Source organism: Mandrillus leucophaeus, unplaced genomic scaffold, assembly GCF_000951045.1.
Source record: "Mandrillus leucophaeus isolate KB7577 unplaced genomic scaffold, Mleu.le_1.0 Scaffold91, whole genome shotgun sequence".
Classification (NCBI taxonomy): domain Eukaryota; kingdom Metazoa; phylum Chordata; class Mammalia; order Primates; family Cercopithecidae; genus Mandrillus; species Mandrillus leucophaeus.
In genome coordinates this window covers 802,156-829,909 of record NW_012109919.1, presented here as the reverse complement: position 1 = coordinate 829,909, position 27,754 = coordinate 802,156, and the positions used below count along the sequence as shown (strand labels likewise).

The 27,754-nt window shown below is 44.1% G+C and overlaps 1 protein-coding gene across 2 annotated transcripts in view; it reads right to left on the bottom strand.

Moving 5' to 3' along the window:
• The window catches only part of TTC23 (tetratricopeptide repeat domain 23), a 128,392-nt gene that overhangs the window by 17,491 nt on the left and 83,147 nt on the right, over positions 1-27,754 (bottom strand). For both annotated transcript variants that reach the window (XM_011969812.1, XM_011969810.1), the window contains 3 exons: positions 21,185-21,290; positions 7,970-8,097; positions 2,385-2,534 (listed from right to left, as the gene is read on the bottom strand). In XM_011969812.1, coding sequence (XP_011825202.1) covers positions 2,385-2,534; positions 7,970-8,097; positions 21,185-21,290 — 384 coding nt within the window. The remainder of the gene's footprint in view (positions 1-2,384; positions 2,535-7,969; positions 8,098-21,184; positions 21,291-27,754) is intronic.

Sequence of the window (27,754 nt, the reverse complement as noted above, 5' to 3'; positions counted from 1 at the left end):
GATTTATGGGATTAAAGTCCTGGCTCTTTGAAAAAATTAACAAAATAGACAAACTAAGTCAAGGAAAAAGGGAGAAAACCCAAATATAAAACTAAGAAATTATAATGGGAAAATAACTGTTAAAAAGTAGAAAGTTTTAAAATTCATGAGACCACTTTTCAAATCTCCATGCAAATAAATCTGAAAATGTAAGTGAAATGGATAATTATCTAGAAAAATACAGTTTGCCAAAATGACCCCATTAGGGACAGAAAGCTTCAACGGACCACTTTTTGTAAAAGAAATAGAAAAAATTATCAAGGAATTTCCCTACAAAAGAAGCACCAGGCCTAAAGGATGTCACAGAAGACACAAACCTCCAAAGACTACAGAGTTTCAATGCTACATAAATTCTTTCAGTGCACGAAAAATAAGGTAAACTTCCAAATTATTTTTATAAGCAAATATAACATTGATCCTTAAACAAATAATACATACAAATATTGGCAGAAAAATCCGACAATAAATGTTAGCATATAGAATCAACATCTGCTATGGTTTGAATGTGCCTCCCAAAATGCATGTGTTGGAAACTTAATCCAAAATGCAACACTGTTGAGAGGTGGAGCCTAATGAGAGGGGATTAGGCCATTAGGACTCTGCCCTCATGCACAGATTAATGCTGTTATCTTGGGAGTGGTTTCATTATGAACGGCTGAGTTTGGCCTTCTTTTCTCTCCCTTTCTCTCTCTCATTTCCTTTCACTTTCTGCCAAGGGATTATGCAGCAGGAAGGCCCCTGCCAAATGTCAGCCCCTGGATCTTGGACTTCCCAGGCTCCAGAATTATAACAAATACATTTATTTTCTTTATAAATTACCAAATCTCTGGTAGTGTGAAATAAATTTATTTATTGTGATTTATTTAAATTATCTAAGAAAAACCATCTGATAATCTCCACTGACGCTGAAAAAGCCTTTGGTAAAATTCAACATTTAGTTCTAATTAAAAAAGCACTCATGAAAATATAAATTGATGGATACTCTCTTAACATGATAAAATATATAAACCTTAGTTCTAAAACCAGCATCTATTAAATGAAGAATCACTGGATGCATTTACACTAAGATCAGGAACATGGCAAGGATGCTCATTATCTCCACTGCTGTTTATTATTATATTGGAGGTATAAGCCAATGCAATTAGACACACGAAATAAATTGGAGACATAAGAACTGGAAAGCATAAAGTAAAACTAAGTCTATTTGCAGATGATGTAATAGAATACCCCCAAAACCTGGGAGAATCAATGATTGAATTAACTCAAGCAATAAAAGAAGCAATTAGCAGGATATAAAATTTACAGAGAAACCAACTGGGTTCGTATGTAAAAAAAAAAAAATCAAAAGATATAACAGTAGATAAATCTCCATTTATAATAGTAATAAGGAAGATCAAATGGTTAGAATTAAACTTAATAAGAGATATACAAAACCCATATGAAGAACACTTTTGGATGTGCCTGAAAGATATAAAAGTAGGCATGAAGAAATGGAAAGATACCCCTTGTTCTTGGATAGAAGAACTCAATATCACAAAGTTGTTAATTTTCACAAGATTTATTTATAAGTAATGCAATAAAAATACCAGCAAGCTCTTTACGGAGTTAGACAAATTGATACAAAACTTCATGTAGAAAAAAAAAACATGGAAGACTAGCTAGAACACCTGATATTCTAGCAAAAGAAAAGCCATAAGCGTTGTCTACTCCTATCACATATTAAATCATTCTGTAAAATCTCTGTAGTTAAAACTGTGAAATATTGACACATGAATAAACAGAAAGACTAGTGGAAAAGAAGAGAAATCTAGAAATAGACTTAAGTCCATAAGGAAAATCAGTATATGATGAAGGTGTTATCTGAAGTCACTGGAGCATAGATGGGCTCTCTAATTAAATGGTGCTGGACAACTGGGTGGCCATTTGGAAAAAGGGTAAGATTAGATCCATTCCTCATGCCATCCACACAAATAAACTCCAAATTTAAAAGAAGAAAAAGAAGAATGACAATTGAAGAATATGTAAGAGAATTCCTCTATAAACTCAGTATATAGAGAGAGCACCACAAACATAAAGGACTGATAAATTATACTATGTAAAAAATTAAAAATATTTGCGTAGTAAAAATAATTGATAATTCATTTAAAAAACATATATGTCTAAGAGGCTTACTATGTCTTTTACCCAAAAAGTATTAGCTTAGATCTACCACAAAAGTGATGTCATCCTATCTAAACAAGCCACTTCTAAAGTTTCATTTAAAAGAACCACCACGAGGGAGAGAAATTGACCTTGGAGAGGGGAGGGAGAGCCTACTCTTGTGTTTGTACTGGTTCCAGCTTTACCTTCTTCAGTTTCTTGTGGGCCTCACTGTGGTTCCCCTGCACCAGGTCTGCTCCTCCCAGGAGCTGGTATGTCTCTGCCACCTCGGGACTGAAATCGCCAAATACTCCCACTTTGGCTTCCAGGGACTCTCTCAGGATCGAGGTTGCTCTCTGTGAAAGAAACAGAAAGCTATCTGGTTAACAAGTTCAAAGGCTGATTAAGATCAGTGCCTCTTAAGAAAATTACATAACTTGTATATTTTCACATGGGTGTGGTAGTCTCATGAGCTGAGCCTATTCTCCTCTTGTATTAGTCCATTCTCATGCTGCTATGAAGAGATACCTGAGACTGGGTAATTTATAAAGCCAAGAAGTTTAATTGACTCACAGTTCCTCATGGGTGGGGAGGCCTCAAAAAACTTAAAATCATAGCAGAGGGCACCTCTTTCATAGGGCAGCAGGAGACAGAAGTGCTGAACAAAGCAGGGAAAGCCCCTTATAAAACCATCAGATCTTGTGAGAATTCAGTCACTATCACAAGAACAGCATGGGGGTAACCACACCCATGGTTCAATCACCTCCCACAGGTCCCTACCATGACACATGGGTATTATAGGAACTACAATTCAAGATGAGATTTGGGTGGGGAAACAGCCAAATCATATCACCTCTGGTTGAACAGGAGTCAGGAAACAACACAAATGTGAGGAAAGATGTAAACTATGAAGAGAGAGGACACCTGGCAAAATAAACCAGGTAAAGGACACCTGACAAAATAAACCTACTCAGCCATTACAGGAATCCATTTCAGTTGAGTAGTAAGAACAAAAGCTCACATGGATCAGTCCTCACGTCAGTAATTGTGCTGAACACACACAATTGTGTGTGATCTCATTTAATTTTTGCTGTCTTCTTTAGATGGGTAAAATTTTAATCCTCATTAGGCAGAGGAGGAAACAGGCACAGAGCAGTTAAGAAGCCTGCTCAGAGTCAGAGGGCTCAGCTATGTTGGTGCTAGGATCTGAATCCAGCCAGCAATTTTCATACTTTTTTTTTTTTTTTTTTAAAATCCATCTCAGCAGATCTTCCATTTTACAACAGCAGGTGGAAATCTGGAGGTTTTTTTTTTTTGTTTTGTTTTGTTTTTAGACAGAGTCTCTCTTTGTCTCCCAGGCTGAAGTGTGGTGGCATGATCCCAGCTCCCTGCAACCTCCACCTCCCAGGTTCGAGTGATCCTCCTGCCTCAGCCTCCCAAGTAGCTGGGATTACAGGCGCCCACCACCATACTTGGCTAATTTTTGTATTTTTAGTAGAGACAGGGTTTCACCATGTTGGCCAGACTGGTCTTGAACTCCTGACCTCAAGTGATCCGCCCACCTTGGCCTCCCAAAGTGCTGGGATTACAGGCACGAGCCACAATGCCCAGCCTAATTTTCATACACTTTAGTCCCATGCTTTTCTCCCTCTGTCCACAATGCCATTCTTACAGAAGTGAAAATACAGCATTCCTGGCAAATTATCTATGTATAGAACATCCTGAATACACTCCAGGCTTTACTATTCTCATAGGAAATCGTTTAGGAAACTGAAAGTAAACATTCCAACATGATGTGACATTTTGTTTGGTTTATCCAATTTATTTATACTAACATGGAATAAAAAATATGAATTGGTCAGGACACAGTATTTCCTGATACTAGCTTCTTCAGACACCAAAATATGCGGGGGAAAACCCTGTTAAAGTATGTCAATCTTCCATACTTTCTCCAGAAATTCTTCCACAATCTTCCACATGAAGACACGACATCAGCTGCAGAGCATGGATGCTGAATTTGACTGCCAAATACAGCATGGACCATGGGAGCTTCCTCATGACACAGCCCCAAAGGTGTCCTGAAAGTGCTCCACAAACAGAAGGACAAGGAGGGCCTTTAATCCTTTTGTTGGCAATAATACAAGTCAGGGGCTAGGGCTGGGGTAGGGGAACCCGATTACAGGTGCTGATGAGGCAGAAATCAATTTCTCAGGTGAAAGAGGAATCCCTGTAGAGGCAGAGTGATTGTGTAACTCACCAGTGAGGCCCCACTGAGGTACATGAGGGACTAGCATTTAAATCTAGACTTGCCTGAGGGTAAAGCCCATCACATCTCCCAACTTCTGAGAGCAAGGACTTAGACTGATGAGAGTGTTGGGTTTGGTAATATTTCTGTGGGAATTGACTGTCAGATTTAGAGGAGCCAGTGATGGGGAGAAGACCCAGGGAGACTCCCTTTCTCAAATGAAGCTTTGGCTACTGTCTACAGCCTGACTGGGGAAACGGGGTAGATGTGAAGGAAGTTAAACGGCATGGATTTCTAGGAAACTGAGATGGCATCAACCTCTGCTAGGAAAAGCTTAATGGAGAGGAGTGAAGAGTAAAGAGGACTTAGGTGGGCTGAGAAGAGGGTATGGGCAACTGGGAGCACAGGAGGAGCACATGGCCTGTTGACAGCCAGTGCGTGACCAGGCTGAGGAAGTCAGAGAAGATTCTTGAGCAAAAGAGTGGCATAACTAGAAGACAAACCCTCGTAAAGTAGCTTACTCTGTGGCAGAGTGACCTTCACTTACATTTTACCTTAAAAGGCATTTCGGCCCCCAAAGATCATGTTCCACAGTGCCAATGGCCATGTGCTGTGGGAACATCTGGGATGGCCTGAGCACAGCCCCATTCTTGGCTCCGGGATTGTCCTTGGGCCCAGCCCTTGTTGGCCATGTTTGGCTGGGCAGGGGGTGCCACACACAGGGGTGCCTGGCCAGAGCATGGGGAGGGCCGAAATCCAGCCTCTGGTCCCCTCCAACATGGGCGGTATCTACCTGAGGAAGGGGCAGCTTTTTCTATTATCATAAGGGCACTGGATGGGCTGGTAGTGGCCCTAGAATGAAAAGAGCCAGTTTGCTAAACTCTTTGAGGGCAGCTTAGGAGAGTGAGATGCATCTTTTGATCAATACTGATCTGGGTGACCTGGGCAAGGGCAGTGAGGCATAGCATCACTGACAGTGAGCATTGGCTGACTCCGCAAGACACTATGGTGGGAAGCCAGACAGTACAGACGAACTGATGCATGGCCCATGGGAGTCAGAACAGCCAGCTGGCCCGTGGCCAAACATGCATCCACCTCTCTGCTCATCACTCCTCACCACAGGCAAGAGGGTCTCTGCTTTCACAGGTTCAGTCTAGTTGCAAGATAGATGTTAAATATCCACGTGAATATATACTTACAAATATTTGATGACATCAAATGGATTCTGTAAGGAAGAACAATGGGGACCGTCTAAATGAAGCCTGGGGGAGAGGAATCAGAGAAGCTGATAAGAAATGAAGAATGGGTTAGCATTGGCCTGGAGATCAATGAGGAAGGGCCTTCCAGGAGGAGGAAACAGAAGCTGGCACTGCCTGGAAGTGGGAATTAGAAAAGGCCAGTGTGGCAGGAACATGGATCGGGCAGAGGAGGCAAAAATGAGCCTGGAAATGTTAGTGGAGTCCAGGTTGTGGACAATACTGTGAGCCATGTCAGGATTCTGGTTTATCCTGAGGGCATCGGGGAGCCAGTGGACTGGCTTTTACAAATTAGTGTTCACTGGTCAGATCTGCTTTTTGGAAACATCACCATGGCTTCCTTATTCTGAGTGGATTAGAAGAGGGCAAGCATGGAAAAAGCAGCTGAGAGACAGGAACTTGTTAGAGCGGTCCAGGCAAGAGATGATGAGTGGCAGGACTAAAGATGGAAAACAATGGATGCCCCATTATTCTGACCTGAGCACTCCCCTTAAGTATTCTAGAGATGTGAGGGGAGATGGGGAGGGAATATGATGCCCCTGGAAGGCATTTCTCTCCCTGGGGTTGGGTGACCAAGAAAACTCCCATTTGTCATGTTGATTGTGGCCCTACTTTGGCCCAAGAAACATGTGTATATCTATGTAAAAGCCCATGTTCCCTAACTGAGAGAAGGTGGGGGTAGTAGGGGGATTAAGGATGAGAAAAGAGCTGTGGGGGAGGAGGTCTACAGATGGCAAGGGAAATAAAGTTTTTCATTTCCAAGATTTGCCATGATAGAGTTGAAAAAAATATACAGCGAGCCCTCCATATCCATAGATCGCAAATTATATGGGAAAAAAACAAAAATAACAATACAACAATAAAAACAATACAAATAAAAAATAGAGTGTAACAACTGTTACCATAGCATTTACATTGTATTAGGTATTATAAGCAATCTAGAGATGATATAAAGTATTCAGGAGGCTATGTCTAAGTTACATACAAATATGACACCATTTTGTACAAGGACTTGAGCATCCTTGGAGTTTGGTATCCTTGGGGGTTCTGGGACCAATCCCCCACAGATACTGAGGAACAACTATGTGTATAGATATATGTGTGTGTGTGTGTACACATATGTGTATATATGTATGCATGTATGGTTTTCTAGGAAACTGAGATGGCATTAACCTCTGATAGGAAAAGCTTAACAGAGGCTGGGCACAGTGGCTCACACTTGTAATCCCAGCACTTTGGGAGACTGAGACGGGTGGATCACGAGGTCAGGAGTTCAAGACCAGCCTGGCCAAATGGTGAGCCCCGTCTGACTAAAAGATTTTAGCAAACCAGCTCTTTAGTAGAGCCCCATCTCTACTAAAAATACAAAAAAATTAGCTGGGTGTGGTGGCGGGGGCCTGTAATCCCAGCTACTCAGGAGGCTGAGGCAGCGAACTGCTTGAACTCGGGAGGCGGAGGTTGCAGTGAGCTGAGATTGCACCACTGCACTCCAGCTTGGGTGACAGAGCGAGACTCTGTCTCAAAAAAAAAGAAAAGCTTAACAGAGAGGAGTGAAGAGTAAACAGGACTTAGGTGCGCTGAGAAGAGGGTGTGGGCATATATGCACACATACATATATATACACATACATATATACATATATATGCACACATATATATATAATTGTTCCTCAGTATCTGTCGGCGATTGGAGATATATATATATATGTATTAATATGTATACACACACACACACACACACACACACACACACACACACAAAAGAATATAGCCACGGTATGCTAGGCTTTGCAAGGAATACATTCCCAAGGGTTTAATTGCCAATGAATATAAGATCTGGGATTTGTTCTATTTTTATAAGCCATGTAAATCATGCTTGTATGAATCAATACTAAACAACTGAGCTGTAACTTCTGCACCGTATAGTTTTCCTTAGATATGCAAATTCCATTCATTACCCAAACTGAGGAGAGAGGGATTAGACACACTAACTGCCACACTATTCCAGCCAGATCTGCAGGGCTTCAATAAGCAGGGCCTGTCCACTATTTCTTTAGGATCTTTTGTAGGTGGGCATGACAATCTATATTCTCATGAAGTCTCCTAGCTTCTAAGAGCAAGTATCTCTGGAAGCTACCCGAAAGGAGCCCTAGCCTTATTTATGTGTCCCTCTAGAGACTGGCACATGCTTTGCACACAATAGGTGCTTAATGGATGCTTGCAGAGTAAAGGAGTAGCCCTTTGGATATCAACTGTGAATAACTAGACAATTGTGATCCAAACTCACTTACCTCTTTTTGTCCAGTCATTTGTAGAAAATCGCAAAATTCATCTTGAATTGAAAGAAATTTGGTTCTTCCCATCCCTTCAGAATCCTTAAGATGAGCCATGCTCTCTTGAAAATACTGCTCAGCTACATCTGAAGAAAAGCATTTATTATAACTTTGAAAACTGCTCACAGATTTGAAATGGAAACAGAATAAATATACTGTTAGCAATGTTGAGCTATTTGAAAAGAGGTATTGGGACAAGAAAAAAAAACAGTTAAGACTGTCCTTTGCCCATTAATCTGCCTGTTTCATTAGAAAGAATTTAGGTCTCGAAAGATACCATAATCTACTTTCCTTGATTTTCATACATCTAGCTTTCCTGGTGATACATAAAGAAAAGTTACTGCAAAAGAAGAAACTATGCCCTAGATCTGAACACACTGGTGAGTTTTCAGGTTGATCGACCATCAATTCTTCCTATAACCTTAGTTTTAGGGTAACTATAACTTTACTGAGGGTAGGACTCTGAAAGTTCACTTATTTTGATGTATTTGGAGGGTAATTTTGGTATGTATTTCTAAAACATGAAAAATCTTGCTGACATGCTGCTGAGGGAAGAAATCATTCAAAACCCCAATCATTCCAAATACTTCAACATACAGGTTATAATACAACACACATATTTTTAAATGCATGCCAATCTTGAATGCAAGAAATAGAAAACTTCAGGTATGGAAAATGATGACAGAACTAAAAGCCAGAGAAGCGAGTGGGAGCTGAGGTTGAATGGCCCATGAGCATATTAGAAAAAAGGTCCATCTACTAATACTGGGGCTTTCTAAGTCTGAGCAGGACTAGGGATGAAGCCTAAGGATCATTTGTGGTGGAAAGCTGCAGAGAACTCCCTGCAAAAAGCTGGTGTGGCCCCCAGAAGTCTAAGGTGACCCGTGACCCTTGCTCTTGTGTAGTCCCTCCCCTGTGGTTATGGATGGAACTTGTGAGTATGAAGATATAGTTCTCCTGAGATGAGCTTATGTTATAGGGTACAGCTGACTTTAAGAAAGTGAGATTATGGCCGGGGGTAGTGGCTCACACCTGTAATTCCAGCACTTTGGGAGGCCAAGGTGGGAGGATCGCTTGAGCCTGGAAGACCAGCTTGGGCAACATGGTGAAACAAAAAATAAACAATACAAAAAACATTAGCCAGATGTGGTGATGTGCACGTGTCATCCCAGCTACTTGGGAGGCTGAAGTGGGAGGATTGTTTGAGCCCAGGAGGTTGAGGTTTCAGTGAGTTGTGATCACACCACTGTACTCCAGCCTGGGTAACAGAGCCAAGACCCCGTCTCAAAAGAAAACAAAAACAAAAACAAAAACAGATTATCCCCTGGGCCAGACTTAATCACAGCTGCCCTTTAAAAGCAGAGAGTTTTCTCTGGCTGGTAGCAGAAAAGGAAGTCATATTTATGGAAAGCATGACAGAGATTTGATGAGAAGGATTGTGCCTGCTGCTGAGATGGAGAGGGATATGGTGGAAGGACCTGAGCAAGAGCAGCCTATGGGAGCTGAGAGGGGTCACTGGCCACCAGCTCTCCAGAAAACAGGGGCTATAGTCCTGCAGCTGCAAGGAACTGAACTGTGCTCATAACAGGAACGAGCTTCAGAAAGGACCCCAGCCTCCAGTTGAGAGTGGAGCTGGCCAACAAAGCAATTTCAGCCTTAGCAGAGAAGCAAGCCTTACCACACCAGACTTCCAACCACAGAACTGCGAGGTAATAAATGGTAAACAAATTTGTTACGCACGAAATAAAATGAATACAGGCAGTGCTATGGTCTGAATGTTTATCCCCCTCGAATTCACGTGTTGAAATCTAACCCCCACGGTGATGATATTCAGAGGTAAGGCCTTTCAGAGGATAAGTCATGAGGATGGCACCCTCATGAATGGGATTAGTGTCCTTATAAAAGACACATCAGAGAGTTTCCTCGCTCCTTCCACCCTGTGAGGACACAGTGAAAAGACAGCTGTCTATGAACCAGGAAGCAGGTCACCAGGCACCAAATCTACCAGAGCCTTGATCTGGGACTTTCCAGACTTCAGAACTGTGAGAAAAAAACTTCTGTGGTTTATAAGCCACTTAGTCTATTGTGTTTTGTTATAGTTTCCCAAACAGACTAAGCCAGGAATCTCTAAAATGAAGATAAGAACAATTGCACTTGTTCCAGGTGTGGACTTAAGGGTGTCTACCCAGAGGCTCTGACTAGAAAAAGAATACCTGAAATAAGCATATATGCAGTCTGAATGTGTACCACCTACTTGGTCTGGAAATCCTGAACCAAGAAACCAGCACAGAAACTAGTCTGAAACTGGAAAAATCACAGGGCTCTAGCACAGGGTTTGGCAAACTTACTCTGTAAAGGACAGGATGGTAAATATTTTAGGCTTTGCAGGCCATATGATCCCCATTGTTGCTATTCAACTCTACTGTTGTAGCATGAAAGCAGCCATAGACAATACATAAATGAATGAGAATAACCATGTTCCAATAAAACTTTATTTACAAAAACAGGTGGTGAGCAAATTTGGCCCATGTGCATAAGTTTGCTGCCCCTACCTTAGTAGAGGAAAATGTGACGGCTTCCTCCCCTGGGAGACATAGGACTCCCATAGAAGCACCTGTTGAAGATAGCTTAATGGTGACACATGGCAAGCACATAAAGTCTGTTGGGGAAGATTATGAGCCATATATACAGTGGTCTACTTGACATTTCTACTTGGAAATATCATATTTATTATGCACTGTACAAACCATTATCTTCTGCTTTTAGAAATTTCCTCAATATTTGGTTATTCCTTTCTATCATTTCTAGTTCTGTATTTGTACTTTCTCTCTGTTTTCTTGATTAGGCCAGCTAGTGTTTTATCTGTTTCATTATCTTTTCCAGTGAATTGATTTGGATTTATTTTTCTCATTCTGTGACGGTAATGCCAGGTGCTTCCAAAGTGGCCTCCATGGTCTTCAGGTACAGCTCTCTAGAACACATGAGGATCAAAAATCCAATTAGCCCCTGTAAAGTGTGCTGCTTCTTGGAGGCAGCAGGATGAGTGGCAAGGAGAGCAGGCTCTGGGCTTGCGTTATCTGGGCCCAGGTTCTGGCTCTACCCCTTATAGCTGTGTGCCTTGCTGTGTGTCTCAGGTTCCCCATCTGGAAAAGGGGGACCATTATATTAATAACTCCCTTATAAGGAAGTGTAAGAAGTAAACAGATTAATGCACACGAACAAATGATAACAGGACTGACCTATGGCTGGTGCTCAATAAATGTTGATGATTTTAATTTTAGGGACAGTTTTGATAATTGTGGCTATGGGTGTCCATACTGGGCTGAAATAGCAGGCAGACTGGAAGCAGCAAGTGGCAGAAATGGACAGTGAGAGGAGAGAAACATGAAAACACACAGAGCGATCAAAAGACTCAGAAGTCTAGCATCCTTTGCAGATAAACAGCCCTGTACACCTCAAGAGCTCTGAGAACATGCCTGAAATTTACAATGAGAATCGTGGGTCTTAAGAAATGATCTAATTGTATTCCATAGGATCTGTGTTAGAAAGGAGAGACGTAAACATTTGGGAAATATGTCTACCAAATGTAGTCAACCTAAAGATAGCTTAGGTCTGAAACAAGTTATGTTCATCTGCAAGATTTACTCCATGTAGATTTTAGACAGTTGCCAGACAGGAGCAGGAATTGCACTCAGTGCCAGCTGGCCCTGGGGTCTGCAGTTAGGCAGAAATCAATTGAACTGGATCCCTGTAACCCTCTCTTTCAATGGGGCCTGTCCCCAGCCACCAGCAGATGCATTTCTGGAGCACTACTCAGAAGTTTTTGTCTTGGTGGGAGAAAATCTACCACATGGAAAATGTTACATCTCTTCCTCATAGCTGACCCATGCGAGAAAACGTTACAGATTTAATGTGCAAACTGAGTATTAACTTTGGCTACTTTGATAATCTAACGACAGCAAATGTTGAGGATGAAGTGGCATTAATTTTGTTGATTATAAAAGCATTACAGAGATGAACATTCATGACTAAAATGAATGAAGATATTCAGGAGTGGAGTACTCTTTTGGTATTTTAATTTTCTGGCTAATTGAGAGTTAACTAAAGAATGTAGCTGAGTAATTCTTTTTAAAAGTAAAGATCTTTCCGCATCTCAGCCTTGTCCCTAAAGATGGGCCCTTACCGTGAAGACCTGCAGATGTATAAGGCATGGGGCAATTTGTGCACTGAGTTTCAGACTCTGGGCTTTGGCCGAAGCAGCATTGCCATGCTCAGGGAAAGGCAGAGGCCAAAAGGGCTAGGAAGCACTTCCCTGCCCTCTCCTAGGGTAGGAGCTGGTCTCCCTGGCACAGGTGGACACAGCCGCACCTCACATATATTAAGCCCTTTTATTTGTACTGTTCTCCCACCTCCCAGTATTCCTTCCCCTAACAGCCCATTTGGGCTGGTCCTCTCAACCCGAGAATGGCATGCTCCTGTCCCTCAGTGCAGCTCAGCTCACAGAGAAGCTTCGAGGGAGGATGCTGCGGGGTTCAATTCCAACTAATGCGCAAATGGCTCCTAACCTCAGACTTAGGGACGCCCAGTCATATTTTCCAAAGAGGATGCTTGTTAGTGTACGTGGACCTCTGGAAGAGGGAATGGGTGCAAGGGAGGAACGAAGAGAGGAGAGTGCGGAAGGAGTGTATTCCTTACGTGAAGGCAATGTGGCTGCTGAAGTGACAGAAGGCCAGGCGTTGTGGTGGGCAGACAGAGATGGGCCCTGCCTGGGAATCTGCCCTCTGGGGACCGCCTCCTCAAGTCGCTGCTCTCTTCCTTCAAATCCTTAGCTTCTCTAAGGTTTTGTGCTTTTCCCATTTTTGTTCCTGGTAGGTCTCTAGTCACAGGGGGATAAGGCCAGATAGAGGGTTCCCAAACAGATGTTGTCACATGCAAGCCAACCACACATGAGGCATCTGTGAACTCAGGTTAGGATCCCTGTATATTAAAATGGTCTAGAGCTGAGGAACAGAGGAAGGTCTAGTGCATCCACGTGGGCACCCTCCCTGTCTATAGATTTCAAACCACTTTTATCTTTATCTGGGATACAAGAAAGCTCCTTTATTGCAAGATCTTGACTTATTTCCCCCAACCCCCTCACCTCCAAATTAACTTTGAGAACTAAATCCACATAAGCAGTCTTTTAGGGGAGGGCAAATTGAGTCCTACAACTACAGCAAAGGGGTCGCTTCCTGAGAAGCAGTTTATTCTCCTGGCAATGGACATCCCAGTCTATCTCCACCTGGGACAAGTGACAACAGGATTTCCAGAGGGATAGGAAGTCATAGCCCCTTAAAGTGGCTGCCACCTCCCGGCCTGAACCTTGTGCCCTGAAACAGGGTGTGGGTTCACAAAGAGCCAGCAGTTTCAGCACTCTCACACAAGTCCATCCCTACCTTTAAAAACCACTTCTAGAATCCTCTGCAATCTGATGCCGAAGGCCTGGGCAGAAGCTGAGGTCATTTTCTAAAACACAGGAGCATGACTTAGCCTGTAAATCTGAGCCCTAATGGCACAGGTGTTCCAAGGCCGTGAATCTTCTATTTCCACTCTAACAGAATGTTTAGGTTGGTGGTGAGTTACAGCAGGGAGAAGGTGTGGCTCGGTGGGCAGGGTGGTTTGACGTCTCTGCAGATGGCTCTGTCTGAGGACTTGGAGCCACGTCATTCCAAAAGACCCTGAAAGATTCTGTGTAGAGATGTTCATATACAGGCAACAGAAAACAAGGCTTCATCCCAAGAGCAAGAGGAATGCAGGACTGCAATGTTGCCCACTGCCGGGGAGGCCAGGAGGCTTTTAATTAAAATAAATTCCAGTAACCCTGCGTTCATTTCCCTGTGGCTGTCCTAAGGCAGGAGTTGGAACAGTAAGGACAGTTTTCATTAAGAGGGAAGCCTCTGTGTACAATGTGACGATTGTCTTTTGTAGCAGTCTTAGGAAATAGTCCCTACTCTGTACCAACCATAAAGGCTTTAAGGACCCCAGGGAGTTTAAAAATGGAAAGTCCCAAATCTTAGCCTGGCGCTAACCCAGAAAAGCTCCCTCACCCAGGAAACGAACACATTGAAGCTACTTAGACCCTGCTGGGGGCTGCTGTTCGAGGCTGCTAGCCTGTGGAGGCCACACGGGAAGCCTGAGAACACACAAAGCCTGGAAGAGACTCTTTCCTCACCCCAGAGCCTTCAGCGGTCCCCACAGGAGACCCTCTTCATGAGGAACACTTTCACAGTGCCATAGACAGGGGCCTGTGACATGGCTTCAGGGCTGCTGCTCACTAGCTGTGTGATACGAGGAAGTCTGTGGCCATCTCTAGGGACAGGTGTGCATCCATAAAGTGAAGTGATCCAATGGCAGCAGACCACGTGCGGCTCGCAGGGTATAAATATGCAGCGTGCCCACACACGGCCTGGTCACCATTGGGATCTGCCTGCCTTAAGTGTCCTCACCACCAGGAAAGTGACCAGCCCCCTCCGCCACCATAACTTGGGGCCACCATGTAGTGAAGGCTTCCAGCAACCTCAAGTTCCTGTCACTTGTCTTGGTGATGTAGATGCATTTTCCGTCAGCTGTCTTAAAAATCCTTTTTGAAGCTGAGTCGGGGTAGAAGTTACATAGGCTTCTCTAAGAAGTTCTGAACACAAATTACAAAGCAGCCCAGAAGTGAAAAACCCGAACCTCAGGAACGTGGTCACCATGTTGCTCATGCACTTCAGCCTCCCCAGGAGAGAAATGAAGGGACAGGCTTTGCTCTCAGACACAATGAAGGGACAGCAGCTGGTGAGCAAGCTTGATGAGGTTTCAGCTCTACCCTAGCTAGAGGGGCCAATAGCATAAACGTGGGTGGGGAACAGCCTCCTCTTCTCCTCCTCTGCTGGCCCCAAGGGCTGCCAAGCCCTGTAGCCCCTACCTGCCTGTCCTTTAGGGCTGCTCAGAGCCCTGCACCCTCAGCGGGGGTGGGGGTGGGGGTAGGGGTGGGGCAACTCCCTCTCCGGGTCTGGAGTGTGGTAAGTGGGTGGCACCCGGGGTCCATTCTAGGCCTTGCTTGGCCTCTAACTTGCTGAGTGACCCTGGATCCCAATCCCCTAGTTGTGACTACTCTAGAGTGACTTCCAGAAGTTTCTGAGAAGGGATCCTCCTGATGCCAGTGAAAACAGAGTACGGGGCATCTCTTTCCTTCTCTGGGCCTCGGCCTTACTCCACTGCACCCTCACTTCCCCTTTCTCCCTCGCTCCCTGTGGGGCACAGAGCAGGGATGGATGCCACATGTGCTGCTTGGGGAGCTCAAAGGCAAGGCCAAACTCAGGCTGGTTGGGCATTTTGTAAAAACAAATGGGCCCTGAGAAGCAACAGAGGAAGGTTCTCTCAGAGCGTACAGGGGCCCAGAGGAGTGGGAAGTCTGAAGGGAGAGAGGCAGCTGGGGCGTGGCCAGCCATGGCTTACTCTCACTTGACTGTACCACCAGGCCCCGCCTGGAGGCTCAGGTTGGAGGCATCATGAGAGGCAGCAGGGACAGCTAAGAGCATGGGAAGGTAAACGACACCTCACTGTGGCTGCTCCCAGGTGTCCATGTTACCTGTCAGGGGCCCACAAGAACTAGGGCCTGTGTACACTGGGGGTCCCTGATTTCTGGTCTCTCTGGAACACACGGGGCCCAAGGAGCATCAGTAATCCAGTGAGCAGGGAGGCGGGAGGGCCCAGCACTGGGCAAGCTGAGAAGGCAGGCCACAGGGGAAGAGTTGAGAAAAGGGAGGGGCATGTAAGGTAAAAAAGAGGAGACCTGGGTGAGATGCAGTGCCCAGCTCCTGATACTGACATTTTTCCAGTCTACTGTGTAAAATGTGGCTAAAGGCTAGGACCAGTAGGGGCGGGGGGGATATACATATTTGTGCATAGGAAATTATATCTTAGGAATCCACTTAGCCCCTTCCCCCTAAGCTCTAACCGAACAGAGCCCATTCCATCTGCTGTCACTGGACACTGCAGAACTCCCCAGCCTGCAAGAGCCCAGGCCGCAGATGGGGCTACTTCCAAACAAGGCCGTCTGCACTCAGCAGGCTCTGCCTCTCAAAGGCTGATGCTGAAATGTTCTTGGCTTTGAACCATTTCATTTTAATATCCTTTAGGAGATGAGTTATAAACACAAAGCCAATGCCTTGAACACTTAGCAGGGTTGGGAAAGCTGTTAATACCAAGTTTGTCTATGGCTGCTCTGGGAAGCTGGCCAGGCTCAGGTTCGTGACATTCCAGGAGCCTGAATTGGGAATCTTTATGCAATCACAAGCCTTCGTGACTTCTTGGGCAGTTTTGTCTGCATAAGGAATACAGGGAAGGCACAGAGCAAAAGGATTAGCTTGTGCGTCGAGACTGAAACACTTGCTCCTTGGCCATTGGCGTTTTGTTAGTTAGAGGGCAATGCCTTCAATGGGCATTCCGCACGCAAGCAGGCAGGCTACAGAGAATCCTCAAAGGAGAAATTTTTCTCATTAATAATTATTTTCTTCAGAAATCAAAACCAAAACCAACCCCCCAAAAGTCTTTGTACTCAGTACAAACAGGTTTAAGCACAGGAGAGCAGAGCTAAGATTCCCCCTTGGTGCTGGGTGGAACATGCAGATTTGCTCCTGGGATCCAGCCAGGACTTCTGAATTAGAAGTGACCAACGTCCAGGTCAGAAAGTCCTGTGCTGTTGAGAGCTGTAAGGGATTTGGTTGCCCCTTAGTTGTTACACAAAGATAAGTTGCAAATTGCCTTCTCTTATTTCTCCCTGGTGGAGGCAGCAGAGGCCTGGAGAAACCTAGGCCGCAGTGGATTTCTTTCATTCCTGCTGTGGGGGCAATGGCCACGTGAGGGGAAAGCAGAGAGGTGACATAAAAGACAGTGGGAATGTACCCACCCGTGCTCCTGCTGCAGCCCCTGGCTGGGTGGTGCCTGTTGCATTTCTGCTTCTAGAGGGAAGCTGATTCCCCACACGTGCAACACGTGCTGGCCTGGTGAGCTCTTTTCCAGCCTTTCCCACATCTGCCACTATGGGTGCAAGGATTTCAATGGCAGCAGTTTTTAAACTATGTTCATGGAGTAGGAATAGTTTGAGAGTTCTTCTTGCTTTTTTTGTTTCTGATTTGCCCATTTAGGTGATTTGTTTGAGGCCTTAGGGGCAAAGGTTTATGCTTCTTTTTGCACCTGTTCCAGGACTTCATGTTGCTGCAGGACAATCAGCATTTATTTCTAGCTCACTGCTTCTCTGCCCTGGCTCCTCATTTAGCATTTACTCACCTTTAAGGCCTCAGTAAGCTTTTTTCCTAACAGCATCAGGGTGATAAACAGTTCAAGTGTCTTCTGGTTGATAAGTACTGAATCTGACAAGGGCCTGTCTAGGAGCACCATACAGACTGATGGGGACTTGGTCCTTTTGGGGTAGAGCAAAGAGTAGAAATAGTAGGTCCCTCGGATTCATGGTACTTTCTGGTACGAAGAGGTGGCAGTGTGAACTCATCTGTAAAATAAAAGGTCCTGTCCTGCCTCCAAGGGTTGTTAAAAGGATTCAATGAGCATGTCTGTGGAAGTACCAGCACCTGTATACAAGAGGCGCCCAAGTGCTGTTGCTATGGTTGTTACTGTCATTGTTGCTGTCATTATTATGATTCTTGCTTGCTCCTGAGTCTCTTCATCTTTTTTTTTTTTTTTTTTTGAGACTGAGTCTCGCTCTGTCGCCAGGTCGGAGCGCAGTGGTACAATCTCGGCTCGCTGCAACCTCTGCCTCCAGAGTCCAAGTGATTCTCCTGCCTCAGCCTCCTGAGTAGCTGGGACTACAGGCGTGCACCACAACGCCCAGCTAATTTTTTTTGTATTTTTAGTAGAGACAGGGTTTCAACATGTTGGCCAGGATGGTCTCTATCTCTTGACCTCGTGATCCACCCACCTCAGCCTCCCAAAGTGCTGGGATTACAGGTGTGAGCCACTGGGCCCAGCCTCTTAGTCATCTTTTGCTTCTGCTTCAAGCAACCAGTCCACCAGGCCTAATGCAGAAGCCACCCCCTTTCCCAATTTGTAAAACTATCAGTCCCAACTCCTTGTGTCTGGGAGAAGTTGTCTTCTTACCCATCTCCTTTATGTTTCTCACTTTTTTTTTTTTTTTTTGGAGACAGAGTATTGCTGTGTTGTCCAGGCCGGAGTGCAGTGGCACAATTTTGGCTCACTGTATAACCTTTGCCTCCCAGGTTCAAGTGACTCTCGTGCCTCAGCCTCCTGACTAGCTGGGACTACAAGTGTGCGCCACCACACCCGGCTAATTTTTGTATTTTTTAGGAGAGATGGGGTTTCATCATGCTGGCCAGGCTGGTCTCGAACTCCTGGCCTCATGTGATCCACCCATCTTGGCCTCCCAAACTGGTTCCTCACATATTTCAATTCTGACTGGCAAGTGAGCTTTCTGGGTGCACATCACCAAATGCCCTCAGCTGCTGCAGGTTGGAGCTGAGATTCTCCACATGCTCCTGGGCCCCAGGCCTTCCCATTGGCACTCCAAACCCTTCTCTCTGGGCTGCCTTCATTCTTGCTGTGTCCCTTTTCTGCCCCACACTTCATGGATTCTTTGGTGGGCCTAAGGATGGAGGAGACATGTGCAGTGCCAGACCCTATAATGTGACATGGCATAAAGAGCCTCTGGGGTGGTTGGCTGCCTGGGTTCATATCTTTACCACTCACTGGTTATGGGTCCTTGGAAAAATTACCTAATCTCTGGGTGCCTCAATTTCTCCATCCAACAAATGGAGATAATTGTACCTATCTCATCGAGTTGCAAGGATTTCTGAATTAATAAATGTAATGCGGTGAGAACCGTTGCTGGTATGCCGTATATAAGCAGTAGCTATTAATATTATAACTGTGTGAGGTCATTTAATTATCATATATTTATTATCTGTATCAAATAGGTATTATTATCATTTTCAAATTAAGAGAAGGCAAATAGTGTGCTATAGTTAGACTGGAAAACTTTTTAAAAATATATAACTAAAATTGGATTGCCTCTGATTCTGTAAGTCACGCAAAGCAGAGTGGCCTAACTTCACAGCTATGGGACAATAGCATTCTAGGGCACAGATTCACTAGGTCCCACTCAATTCATACCTGCAGTGAGTACACTGAGCACTGGGTCAAGTGCTGGAAACCAGAATCCCTCTAGGCAAAAAGATGGTCTTTTGGCCTTAGCCTCCTCTCTGTTTGGTATTCATTCAGGAATGGACCCACCTCCCCTTACTCTGCCAGTTTACACCCCCACGGAAAACAGGAAAGATCTGACAGCAACCTGACACTCTTGCTTTCCAGGTCAAAAGTCACGGATCCAGCCTTCACACTTGTTTTGACTTACTCAGAGTCTTAAACATATTTCAGTTAGTTACCATCAGTTAAAAATTGGGCTGGGTCTGTGGTGGCTCATGCTTGTTATCCCAGAGTTTTGGGAAGCCAAGATGGGAGGGTAGCCTAGGGCCAGGAATTCGAGACCATCCTGGGCAAGACTCTGTCTCTAAAAAAAAAAAAATTTAAATTAGCTGGGTGCAAGCAGTGTGTGCCTGTAGTCCCACCTACTTGGGAGGCTGAGGCAGGAAGACTACTTGAGCACAGGAGTTTGAGGCTGCAGTGGCTATAATTGTGCCACTGCACTCCAGCCTGGGTGACAGAGTGAGACCCTGTCTCTAAAAACATAAAAAATAATTAAAAAAACAATTGAAGATTCTCCAATAAAACTCCAAATTTCTACCTTCTCTTAAAAAAGGAGCTCTGCTAATATAAGCCTCCCTTCCACATGGCTGCCAGGGGCTGGAGCTAAGTAGCAGGTATGGGTTTTAGTTTGCCACAGTCCTCACCACTCTGTTTCGTCTCTCTCATACTATAGCCATCAGTTAGCTGCCATTTATAACTATGCTTGCTGCTGCTGCTGGTTTCTGATAACCACCTGCTTCACTCACATTGCTTGCTTGGTTCCTGTAGACATTTAGATTTGTGACTTGCTATTCTAGGCATGTATTTTAAGTGTTTTATTAATAGGTATGGAATAGAAAGTACTTTCCTCCTATTACATGAATTTTAGGCACCAACAAGCAAACCTGATGGTTAGTGTGGAATGTTCTAGGAGCGGGGACAAGAAAGGTCACTTGTCTCCTCTCTCCATCCTTACACAGGCTCCTCCAGATCTAAAAAGGTGTTTCAAGCTCTAGCAGGTCAGAATGAGAGATCTGCAAGGTGTGATGGACAGATGGATAAACGCCGATGCCCCCTTCATCAGTTCCTCTGGGGACTGAAGCTCCCTGCCTGGCCCATGGATCTTTTTGGACCAGGTTGCTCATTGAAGCTTTCCCTTCACCTTCTCCCATGTGCTGGCCTCATTTTAGCATAACTTCTGCTTCCTGAATCAACCCCATGCCTTCCAGATGTTGATTTTATGCTTTTGGGCACAGTGGACCTTATTTTATTCCGTACGTAATTATTTTTATTTGATATCTTGGAATACACCCCTAGGTTTTCTTTATGAATTGTACTCCATTTCTGAATATTATGACCAAAAAAAAAAATCATTAGTACTATGTGTTTTCTGCCAATGGAGGCACATTGTATGCTCTGTGTGCTCTGAGCCCAGGATGGTGGATTAAACAATTCCTTAAGCTTGATGCTCTACCTATTATGCGGGGACAAGAAAAACCATACCAGCCATAAATGGCAACTTCCTTTTGGAATCCTGAAGCCGTGTAAGTTCATCCTGATGGAAAGTTCAGCCCTGACAGTGTCTGGAGGCCGGCTGGCCCAGAGGCCAAAGCTGTTGCCACAACAATCTTTAAAAATAGATCACCTCTGAAAGCAGAGCAGATTTCCCTGTAAGCCCAGTACAGATGCTCTGGGGCTCTTAACAGCTACGTTTGCATAGAGATTAGCTGTATTTCAGAATAATAGATTAGAAGAAGGCTAGAAGGGGAGAGAAACCAAAGGACTCTGAGGAAAGCAGCAGAGTAGCATAGCTGCAGATGATCAGATAAAACAGGCCTGTGTCGCAGCTCTGTTCACCTGTTAACCCATCTAGAAGACAGCTCCTTTATAGACCCAGGTGCCTGTGAGACAGGAGGAGAAAAGGATTCTTCTCACCATGGTGCTCGTGTCTCCCTGAAGCGACAGCAGCGTGGGCGACGATATGTGCGGAGTCTGCTGCCTCCACTTGAGAGGGGCTTCTACTCAGGATGATGAGATGTGCCTGTCACCACAGAAAGAAGAAACATGTTGTTTACATACTTGGCAGCAGCAACAGGGAACTAACTGTCCTTGCAGAGATAAGCAGAAAGCCAAGGAACTTTCTAGCAAGCTAGAAGAAATGATTTATGTGGAAGTGAAATCAACTTGCAGGAGAGCTGGATTTTAAAAGGACTGAGTAGTGGAGGGAACACTGAACAATGAATCCAGATGGCTCAATGCTATGGCCAGGGCCTGTCACTAAGCAAATCATTAAACGTCTATGATCCTTTGAGTCAGTGTCAGCAAAGAGGAAGAGGGAGTTACAAGAAGTAAAGAGATGGAGAGAAGGTGTCAATGCTGTGCACAGAAAGCGGACAAATCCCGTGCCCTGCCTACCAGTCAGCCCCAAAAGTGGGACCTATCCATGGGTGTCAGCAGTCTCCCCACAGAAATACAGACTTCTCCTTTGTGCCTGTGCCACCAAGCCCATTTGCTTGCACCCTCTACAAACTTGCTCAGGGGAGCTGCCCAAGCACAGAAAGCAGCTCAGTTCCTTGAAAATAAAGTTCACTAAAATGTTTTTGCCCAGGCATGGTGGCTCATGTCTGTAATCCCAGCACTCTGGGAGGCCAAGGTGGGTGGATCACTTGAGGTCAGGAGTTCACGACCAGCTTGGCCAATATGGTGAAACCCCGTCTCTACTAAAAATATAAAAATTAGCCGGGTGTGGTGGTGCATGCCTATAGTCCCAGCTATTTGGAAGGCTGAGGCACAAGAATTGCTTGAACCTGGGAGGTGGAGGTTGTAGTGAGCCGGGATTGCACCACTGCACTCCAGCCTGGGTGACAGAGACTCCATCTCAAAAAAAAAAAAAAAAAAAAAAATAGTTTTTAAACAACAAACAAAAAACTATGATCTTATGAACATAAAATCACAATAATCCTTTCAAATAACATGAAAAATACATGCTTTCAAATAAAAAGTAACTACTCATCTCCCTGTCAGCATTTGAGTTTTAAAATACTATTAGTAACTTGTTTACATTCATTCATACTTAGGATCGCCTACTATAGGACAGGCATGGGCTAGAAAGTGTGGGCAGTACAAAAAATAAAATATGGTGAAGTAAGATCATACACTAATGTGAGTCAGTAGGTAGTTCACAATTAATTGCCCAAAGAGTGACAGAATACTAAAATGCCATGAGTAGGCCAGGCATGGTGGCTCACAACTGTACTCCCAGCACTTTGGGGGACTGAGGCTGGTAGATAGCTAGAGCTCAGGAGTTTAAGATCAGCCTGGGCAACATGGTGAAACCCTGTCTCTACAAAAAATACAAAAATTAGCCGGGTATGGTGTCATGTACCTGTAGTCCCAGCTACTTGGGAGGGCTAAAGTGGGTGAATTGCTTTGAGCCCAGGAGGTTGAGGCTGCAATGAGGTATGATTATGCCACTGCACTTCAGCCTGGGTGACAGAGCAAGACCCTGTCACACACACACATACACACAAAAAGATAAAATGCTATGAGTTTAAAAAAGGAAAACACTAGGTTGGGATAGGCAAAATACACTAGCAATTCATAAGATGTAAGCTGCACTTTAATTCTTTTTTATTTGTGATACCAATTTTAATTTTCTTGATAATTGTTATCATCATTTTATACATGACAAAACTAAGATTGCTGAATGGGTGAGTATGATATCTCACAGCTAATAAGAGATAGAGATAAGAGTCTGACCCTGATCCTCTAACTTCAAATTCTGCTGTTTCTATCATGTCCTGAGTGCTGCCATTCCCCCCATCCTAGCCAGTGGTGGGAGACATCACTAACTGATGCCAGCACACTCCCCAAGGAACCCCGATTCGGTCCTCAGGAGCTGTGATTCATCCACGGGAGCTGGCACAGGAGATCAAGTCATCCCAGTTGAGCATTCTAGTCTGGACCATGCAGTCCTTCCTCCTCTTATGACCAGTTGAATGCATTTCTGAGACTATAATCAGGGTGGAGATAGAATCTTCGACTCTAGACTGTCACCTTACTTGTCACATGCTAAAACCTGCCGAGCTATTGGCTCCGGACTTTTTATGATGGGGCTACTCCAAAATAAAATTGTAGGCAATAATTTTTATTGCTGCATTAGAATAATCAGAATTTCTTATTCATAAGTGCCAACAATACCCTTTGCTTTAAAGCAACTTTTCTTATTATCTAATATAAATTGAATATATGATTTTGGCAACCCCAAATTAGCCACTGTCCTTGATTTGGCATGAAAGGCCCAGTCTTAAGCTCTGACTTGAAATGTTTTTCAAATAACGGGCACTATGAATTCAACTTCATTGTATGTATAGACAATAGGAGCCACAGGGATAGAGTCAAATTATTACTTGTGTAGTGTTTGGAGAAAGGAAAACAGAGAGGAAATACTCACCCCCTCCAAAAAATACCAAATGCAAATTGAGCCATGTTTACTTTGTTTTTCCCCTACTATCTCTACGATCTGTTATTTGAAGAGAACAATCACTGTGTAATGCCAGAAAAGCTTTAACTCATATGATGCAAAGACATATAGTATTTTAGATTAAAACTAAAACAAGAAAGATTTTATATTTTGTTTCTTCCTATTCAGTATTATAAATTCAAGAAAATGTTAATAGATATGTGTCTAACAAAATTATTTTCAAATGAATAATTACATGTTCTGAAACCACTGTAAGTTGTTTTTTTGCCATGGAGACAGAAAGCAAAGTTTTCCAAGAGCAAAATACACACAATATCAAGAAAGTGAGTCAGGCTGGGTGCGCTGGCTCATGCCTATCTCAGCACCTTGGGAGGCTGAGGCAGGAGGATCACTCGAGCTCAGGAGTTTGAGACTAGCCTGGGCAACATAGTGAGACCCTGTCTCTACTAAAAAATAAAAAAAAAAAATTAGCCAGGGGTGGTGCCATACACCTGTAGTCCCAGCTACGCAGGACGCTGAGGTGGGAAGATCACTTGATCCTGGGAGATCAAGACTGCAGTGAGCAGTGATCATGTACTGCACTCCAGCTTGGGTGACAGAGCAAGACTGTCTCAAAAAATAAAAAAAGAAAGTGGGTCCTGAAAGCTTAAAGGGATTTGAATTTATCACAAAATTTTCATGACTTAAATATTTTTCTACATGAGATGCTAACATAAGCAAACATTTATTATTCATTATTCACTTCAGAAACTCAATCCCTAATGTAATTTATTTGATGTTCATGAAGCTTTTAAAAACCATAAGCTAGAGGGAAGGGGATTTGACGGGGGGCACCCATGATGTCTAAAATGTGCAAAATTAGCATCTCATTTATTCAGTAAAATTCAATTTAATTCCATTTAATTTAATTCAGTCCTATTCAATTCAACTTATTTTCATTTTTAAATGCTTTCTACATGCCAGATATTGTGCTAACACTAGGAATTCCCCCTAAAAATTAGGCCGTAATTTTAGTTTTAAAGGCGCTCACATGTGAACTACAAAAATGTAGGATAGTTTGCATTTTATGCAGATTTACAGACACCACCGCTCATTAAGTTTTTGCACCCAGCTAACTAACTTCCTATCTACTCTTACTCTTGTCATCATTTCCCAAGATTTCAGTATCCATGAGATTGGCCTGTACTCAATCAGGCAAGAAAGAGATGGCACATGTAAACAGGTTAATAGAGGAAAAGAGGTCAATAAAATGATTCCTGGCATGGAGGAAATCCAAGGTGAGTGTGTTGGGTCCCAAGACAAGGTGCCGGGGGCATTTGCTATACCCAGAAAGAAGAATTGTAGGGAAATGAGCAGTGAGTTTCAGTAGAGACGCAGCCGACCTGCAGGGACCTTGAAGGAAGGGGCTGGAGGAATGGATGCTCTGTCTCCATGTCGTCCCTGGTCCAGGCTGTGTACCTCTCAGTCTGAGGGAAAGGGCACTGAGATGGTAATTAAAGGTCAGCCTCTGGGGCACAGAATAGGGCCGCGAAGGATGCAGAGTGTAGCTGAAGGACCAAATGGAAATGTCCAGCAAACGACCCAGCTAACACCTGGGCCTCTCAGGTTTCTAACAGACTTACTTTCCTCCTTACTCTCAGCTGCCCAGTCCCCGGGTCACACTCCAGACCTCATCATCGCCCACTCTGTGCTACCACTGGATCCTCCAGCTCACAGACCCATTTTGACTCTTGGGAGGCCCTGGATCTGCTGCATCCATGCACATCTACTCCACCGCCCCCTGACATTCTCACTAGTCATCCACCCCTCCTGCTGTCCTTCCCTTCTTCTTCAGCTTAATGGGCACCGCCCATTGCCTGTGTTGAAAATGCCCTCCACTGATGCATTAATTGAGATGGTAAAAAATGGGGAACCACCTAAATATCTATCAGCAGGGGAATGAACATATTGTGGTTTATTCTACAAGTTCTTGATTGAACTCCATCTACATATGTTAACATGGTTATATTTCAAAAACATACCACTGAGTGAAAGAAGCAACTTGTAAAAGGAGGCAAACACCATGGCACCACTGATTTTCAAGTTTCTTTTTTGGGGCAGAAGAACCCAAACAAAATCTTCTGTGGTTCTCTAATATACACAGCAGGAAAGAGTAGAACAGCTGCTCTCACAGAAGTAGGTGGATGGGGCCTGGAAGTCTGACTACCTGCTCCCAGCTGGCTGCCCCAGAACCTCCATGGAACATGAGGGCTTAGGGTGACACAGATTGAGAACCACAGCACATGCTGGGCAGTGAGGCTTCCTTAGGGAGTGAGTACAAAGGACGTTGACAAAGCTAGTGATTAGACTACACTGTCTTTCCAAACTCAACCATTGTTCACAATTTCGAACAATGCTTCATTTGCTAAGGGAATATAAATACCCTGTTACATGCATCTGAGAGCATTTAAGGACTAGGAATCACAGTTAACAGAATTATAGGCATCCTGCTTGCATCTCCTGGATTTTTGCAAGAGATCAAGTAATGGGCCTCGCGGGGGCTCCATAGTTTGACCACACTCACTCCTTCTCCTCATGATTTATTAATCTCCCCAGGGCTTCCATTTCCCCTCATGTCGTTTGTTCTTTTTAGTATCTTATGGTTACATTTATCAACTGTCATCTTGAAGCTGAGGAGGAATGTTTAATATCCCCAAATCCCTTGGGGTGCTGGCATGTTGGACTGGGTTAAAAACAAACAAAAAACCTCTAATATCCCACATTGAACAAGGTCATTAATTAAGAAAAAACAAACTCATCCACAAGACCAAGGACCTCAACCCCTGCCAAGGCACAGAGCAGCTGTTCCATCCTGATGCCTTGTGTGTGTGTTTGGGGGAAACCACAGATTCCTCAGTGCCAATCAAGCTGTCAATAGATGCAGCCAGAGCCAGAACTGGCAGACTTTTATCTAACTGGGCCTGTCCCCTTGGATTTGTAAAATGTGTAGTATTTCCTAAAGAGAAAGCTTGATGACTAGTGAAAAGGATGAGAGATACTTCTATTTCTGCAGGCAGACCCCGTCATCTGAACACTCAACTTCAAACCCTGGGAGGAGTCTGAGTGTAGAATCCCAGCTCTTGGGGATGGGGTGGGTCTTGGGGGTGAGGGAAATATATTTTCCCCCCTCTCTGCAATAATTAGGGGTTCAGTGACAGAGCAAAATCTCTCCTACAGCAAAGTAGAGATTAAGTACACAAGAAGATCAAGGTACATTTGTGGACTTAGCCTGGATGTATTTACTCTGGAGATGAGAACACTCAGGGAGGAGACAATAGAATTCTTCAACTTAGTCACAGCCAGGATCTCTTTGTACAGCTGAGGGTGAGCAATGGAGGGACACAGGGAAGGAGGGAACTAACACCGATTCAGCATCTTCTTCTGCCATGTGTGGTACTAAGTGAAGTTTACCACTCACAGGTTCACTCAGTCTCAAAATGACCATTGAAAGTGATGTGAACAGCCCAATTTACAGAAGGGGAAATTAAGCCTCCAGGATATTAAGCTACTGGTTGAAGGTCACATTGTGGGTCAGCGGCAGAACAGAGATTCAGACTAAGGCCTATAATTCCCAACTGCATACTTTTCTAGTCTAACACTTGGTTATTGAGAGAGTAGAAGTTACAGAAAGATGATTTTCTAATCAATGTAATGAAGAGCTATTTAATGGTCAGAGAAAGAGGTTGTGAAAGAGTAGACTGTCTAGAAATGCAGTGGGCTGCCTAGATGGAAGAGTGAGGTGCTAACATGTGGATGCCTTAGCAGCTTCTAAATGCTTTAGAGGGATGCCATAAAGGAGAGAAAAGCAGCAGATGGTGGTTAGAGAAGATGTTATGGTGCCGTCCACCAAGAGTCTATGAGTCTGCTTGGTTTCAAGTTTGTGCCTTAATTCAACAGAAGTTCAAGTCCACTTGTCATTGGAGGTGTGAGCTTGCTGTTTCTTTTATAACTGACTAGTTGTGAAGCTGCATAGCTTTCCTTCT